General features: G+C 40.9%; 1 protein-coding gene across 2 annotated transcripts in view; it reads right to left on the bottom strand.

Annotated features, from left to right (window-relative positions):
- Positions 1 to 3,017: 3,017 nt before the first annotated feature.
- LOC147668848 (ciliary microtubule inner protein 1-like) overlaps positions 3,018 to 6,000 on the bottom strand; it is a 108,576-nt gene continuing 105,593 nt past the window's right edge. Inside the window, exon 4 of one of the 2 annotated variants that reach the window (XM_086948400.1) lies at positions 3,018 to 3,704. In XM_086948400.1, coding sequence (XP_086804526.1) covers positions 3,549 to 3,704 — 156 coding nt within the window. In that variant the 3' untranslated portion in view covers positions 3,018 to 3,548. The remainder of the gene's footprint in view (positions 3,705 to 6,000) is intronic. The other variant, XM_086948401.1, reaches the window with a different exon arrangement.

Genomic DNA, 6,000 nt, shown 5'->3' with positions numbered 1-6,000 from the left:
ATAAGGATTTATAAAGCGCACTGTGACCCTATGGGTATCCTGGCGCTTAGATACACGAGTTCTGCTGAACTAGAAGTAGTGGAGGAAAGAGGGATAGATTCGAGTGAGAAGATCAGAAACTTATGCTCTAGGATAGAGCCATGTCTTCAACTTCTTCCTGAACTGCAGCAAGTTCTCCATCTGCCTGGTTCAGTTGGGAGTTTATTCCAGGCCAGGGCTGCTGCAACACTAAAGGCTCTTCCTCCTGATTTAACTCTTTTAAATCTAGACTCTTACCAGCTTGGCTGATGAGGAGCGGAGGTTGCGCGAGGGAGTGTACCATTCGAATCTATCCTGCAGGAGTATAGGCCCAAGGCCATGCAAAGCTTTAAAAACTATGCAGAGCGCTTTAAACTATATCCTCTGCAGAACCGGAAGCCAGTGGAGTTCAGAGAGGGCCTGACAGGCAGATGAAGAACGTGGTCTCATTAGGGCTAGCTTGGCTGCCATGGTCTGGATTCTCTGTATTTCTCAATCAGGTATTTAGGGGACTCCAGCAGCAAGGCATTATAATAATCCAGATGGCTCAAGATTACACTCCTAACTACCAGTGTTCTCGCCTGTGAAGGTAACAATGGAAGGATCTTCCGGAGAATTCTAATTAGAGAGAAACAGCTCCCAACGATTTTGTTCACTTGGGACTCCAGATTTAGCTTGCAATCGAAGCTAACCCCCAGATTACGCAATGTCTTGGACGGTATTAGAGGAGTAGCCACGGGGATAGGCCAAAAGTAGTAATAACAGTAATAGGTAATATTTGAGCCAAGCACAAATGTATTATATGTCGTGTTAGTAAACAATCGGCTGGAAATGAGGCACCTTCATGGTCGGACAGTGAAACAGCAAGCCGTAGTGGGAGCCAAGGAGGTGAACGGGTTTTGCAAGGAGAAGATCAAAGGGGTGTGGGCAATTAATTTATTTTCAGGTTTGATACACAATGGCGCTAAGACCATTCATGGTGAACATACTGTATTCTCTACAACCTCAAAGGGCTTTGATTCAGCCTCCCTCAGCTTGCGCTATTGTCAGGACCCTAATATCTTTACTTAACGGCGGAAAAAACGAACTTATCAAAGGCATTTAAAAAAGTAGGTGAATTCTCAAAGATAGGAGACTATAAAATAACTCATGCCAAGTCAGAAACCCTTCTTTTCAATCACTCTCCACGTGTATTACCTCTTACAATGCAATCTCATTATTCCCTTACCTCACCTATAAGGTATTTAGGGATCTTCGCAAATTCAAAATTAGAGGATTTGTACTGAATTTTAAATCTACTTTTGATAAAATTCATAAGATATTAAGTCAACGGCAAAACTTTCCTATGACAATGGCTCGGGTTGCCATGGTTAAAATAAGTATTCTTCCATTATTAGTTTTTTCTAATATTTTGATTAAAATTACCCAGTCTTTTTTTGAGTTAGTAGATATCGAAAAATGTGTTTTTTTAGATATCGAAATTTGACACTTTATTTGGCAGGGTAACAAACCCAGACTGAAAAAGCATGCTATACAGCTAGATTCCGAAAGGAAGGCTGGTTTTGCCCAATATAAAATGTTGTTATCAGGTGTCATTCTTTGACTGGTTGGTAAGGTCCGCTTCTAACGCCTCAAGCAATGCAAATTTGTATTTAGAACAGATGGTGAAATCATCGAAAATTTGGCTTTTCCCATTTCTGAAAATCCCAAGTCTACTGAAGAGGTCTAGATTTAAGACCCCCTGCACCACCAAAAAGCATTTTACCAGGATTTGGGAAGAAGGGGAAATCCTCAAGTTTAACCCCCAGCTGAAATTAGCAGAATGCATCCCACTGGGTTTGTGTGTGTCCATTCATACGTGCAGTAGGTGGGGTCAGCTGGGGTTTTTGAGTCTAAAAGATTTTTTTCACAATAATGAGTTTTCACAATGGCAGTCGGTGAAAGCGACCCCAATTATCAGCACTTGGATTTTTTTAGCTATGTCCAAATCAAGCATTTTTGTGATGGTGTTGTAATAAGAGAAGGATCTCTAGCAGTTTCCCTTAATAAAGCTTACTTTATTTTTAAAATACAAAACACAAGGAACTGGTGCAGACTACTGTACCCCAAGAGAAGCCAGGAGCTGATTGCTGACTTACTGCAGCGAATTGAATCTTCAATGGAGTGTATATCTGAGATAATTGCGGCAGATGAAGGTAAATGCAGTGGGGTGGTGTAGCGGGACGGGGGGGTTGGGGAGTCGACAGAAGACGGAATGGGAAAAATAAAATGAAAAAATAAAACCACTTAACTTCCACTCACCGCATCGCTGACTCAGCGATGCAGCGAGCACAAGGTAAGTGGTTTAATTTATTTATTTTATTACCCTATTTTGTCGACTTTCCTCCGAGCCCCACCATACTTACCTGCACCGGCTGCAGCTGATTGGAGATCTCGCAGTGGAATTTTTTTAAACCCAATTAGTTTTAAGGCCATGCAAGCTGCTAATTTAAGAAGAATTTCCTATTTAAGCAAAGTGGATGTTATATTATCCTGCAGCTAAGATTCATAAAAAATATATCCGGGGCAGAGTCAAAATGTTTTAGATGCAACAATACAAACGGGGACTGGCTCCATATGATGCTCATTTTTACCCACTTATTTGAATTTTGGTGGGATATATTTGCTGAAACAGCATTAGGCTGGAGTGCTCTATTTCTCCGGATGTGTACGGGACACTATTTGGGATTAAGGTTCAACTCACGGAAGTGTCAGTTAGGCAATGCGAGTTGGTATTCATCTCCACGTTGGTGGCAAGATCATTAATTCTGGAGAATTGGAAAACAGATAAGTACCCTCAGTGTCCGAATGGATTAATAAGACGCAAAGAGTCCGTACACACAAAATAATGTACACAAAGAGATTTGGGTCCACTGTTAGTGTTTAAAATCTGGAAAAACTGAGAAAAGCCAGATTGAATTATGTATGATATTTATGAGGTCATTGTATATTTCTTTTTTGCTAGGAGGGATTTGTGTAGAAAATGAAGGTTTCTTTTTTCTTCATTGTGATTTGTGTCAGGATAATTATCTGTGGTTTTATGTATGATGCTGATACATCTGAATGAATAAAAACTTTACACAAAAAGTGTAGCTATCACAATTTATTACAAAATATAACCCTTGTGATGAATGGCATCAAGTTTAGGATCACTAAAAATAACAGCGGGTTTTATTGGCCAACCGAACACTGCTGTTTTTATGAACATTAGAGGGCTAAAATTGTGAATCAAATACACATTTTCAGGCATGACTTGCAGTTTACACACAGGTCTGTAAATCTAGGGGAGACAACCCTTGAGCTACTGTACAGAAGACTCAACATCCAGGGTTCCTATGAATTGTCACAGATAAACTGATTTATGCACAACATGTGGGAATATGTTGAATATACTCATGCATAGAGATTTGGACCCTATGTTACTTCAAATAAATTTGGCAGAACTCGTTGACAACATCTCGTGAAGATGTAGAGCATTTAGTGTGATGAAGTCAATCAAAACCTTCTGCCGGCCAGTTCATTTGTTTGAAAAAGTTGCCTTTCACATGTCGAGAAGTATTGTACCGTTCCAGCTCTAACCCTGGGACAGTGGACCTCCATCCAATTAAACCCATAGTTGTCTTGGGGAGGGCAGGCGATGGGGAAACCTAAAAACGAAAGACAACATGAATGCATTGCACAAACATCTATTATTTCCACAGTATACAAAATGATTTCCAATACACAAAACCACATTACTAACAACATTTCCCGTTGATGTCTTTGAAGCAAAACATGCCACATGTTCAGGTTAGTAACTCTAAGAGGTCTGGCTAGTTTCATTAAAAGCAAAAAAAGTTATGGGGCAGCCCTACTGAGGCCCTCGTTCATGATGACCTGGGAAACCACATCAGTATGCCGCATTTCGCTGTAATTCAAAAAAAGAGTAAATAATGTGCATTTAAAAGTGCTCCCCTGTGAAATGGGGAATTATCCCATGAATCCGTGCTTGCACATCTCATTCCCATGGAAATACCTCATTTTCATCACTTTCTCCACTCACGCATTTTGCCAGGTTTTAGCAGGGGAACTTCAGGAGTGGGGGGTTGGAAACCTTTGAAGTGAGGTGTTAGCATAAATGCCGTGATCCCGATTCGGTATCAACCAATCTAGGATTTACTTCCCACTTGGGATGAGAGAATAGCTATTACTGGCATGATCAATATTATATAGCAGAGAATCCAAATATGGGGTTTTACCTGGCAAATAAGCTTTCGCCGGACTGGGCAAGTCCATCCTTGGATAAAATGATATTAATTGAAAAAAAAAAACATGGCAAGAACATTGGACTAGAAAAGCAGAGGGCACTGATCACACTACAAACACACCGTAGAAGAAACCACATTTGGTGGACTGCAAACATACAATCAGTAACACACTGTGTATGCCAAATGCTATCGACCTACCTAATAGATTAAAACAAGCATTAGCAATCCCAATCGATCTGGCTTTTGCAAGCGGGTGTGATGGTTAAGGTATTTTGTTTATTTCTATTGCATGTATATGCCAAAAAATTATAAGAAAATAATTTGCAACATAGGCATCGTGGACATATGCAGGCGATTAAAAAAAGGAATTAAGTAAATAACCATTGCATGTAATTTTAATAGAACAGTGTGGATTCTCCCTCGGAGTAGTGTGCCTAGCACAGATATAGAAACTCTTTTTTATACACATCACAGTAAAATGTGATTCTTATTGGCGCAAAGGTCGATAAACTACTTCCCTGCAGTAAGAATCTTTCTGGTGGATACTCTATCTACTTGCAGATTCCTCACCTGTAGAATCATCTCAGGTGTCAAACTCAATCCAGAAACTTCAAAGCTTCAATGTCGCCAGTTGGGGTCGCTGACTTCTGCATCGATGCAAGAAGTGGCATAAGATGATATCACCAAAGTTATATTGTGCCTACCCTGGAGCAACAGCTTCAGTTTCCATCTATTTTTCCCTAGCCTTTGAGGCGAGAGGACGGATTGACATCAATACAGTAAAACTGTGTCCAAAAGATGCATATTTGGAATCTCGTTAGACTTTCTCTATAACTATCCATCAAACAGAGATGCAGCAGGTTGGTGAGGAACTGCAGGTAGATAACTATCCATTAGAAAGATCGTTACCACAGGTAAGTAACTTTTTTTCTGATGGATACTTCTACCTGCAGATTCCTCACATGTAGAACAGATTCAATAGCCATACCAATCCAAGAGGAGGGTTGATGGAGGGCTATAAAAGGAAATCCTGAAAGATGGATCTGGCCAAATAGCCATGCCTACGCACCCCAAAATCTAAGCAATAATGCTAGCGAATGTGAACAGAGAAGACCACATGACTGTCTGGGAGATCTCGGCAACTGGAGCAATTCTTGCAAGGGCACAAGAACTTGCTTTGGCCCTGGTAGATTGGGCCCTGATTCCATCGGGTGTTGAGTTTCTTCACATGGCATATCAGGACTTGATGCAGAGGAGTATCCACCTTGAAAGATTCCTTTTCTGCATTGCTTTGTCCTTCTTGGCACCACAGATTCCTACAAAGAGCTGGTCATCCAGACAAATGTCCTTAGTGTGTTTCATGAAGTAGTTGTCAGCCTGCCTAGGAACCAATCTATGTAATCGCCGATGCTCTTTCATGGGGTGGGGTAGGAGACAGAATGTCAAAAGGGTTATGGACTGACCCAGGTGGAAAGGAGCCCCCACCCTATGCAGGAAAGCAGCCCTGGCTCTCAACACCAATTTGTCACGGTAAAAGGATGTAAAGGTTGGACAAAACTATGAGCTTGCAACATGCTCACCCGTCTGGCTGATGTTATTGCAACAAGAAAAACTGTTCAGTAGGTCAACATCCATAAGGGACAACTTTTTAGGGGCTCAAACGAAGTACAAGTGAAGAAAGTCAACACTAAATCAT

The sequence above is a fragment of the Lissotriton vulgaris genome, unplaced genomic scaffold (genome assembly GCF_964263255.1).
Source record: "Lissotriton vulgaris unplaced genomic scaffold, aLisVul1.2 SCAFFOLD_271, whole genome shotgun sequence".
NCBI lineage: Eukaryota > Metazoa > Chordata > Amphibia > Caudata > Salamandridae > Lissotriton > Lissotriton vulgaris.
This window is presented reverse-complemented; position numbering and strand designations above follow the sequence as displayed.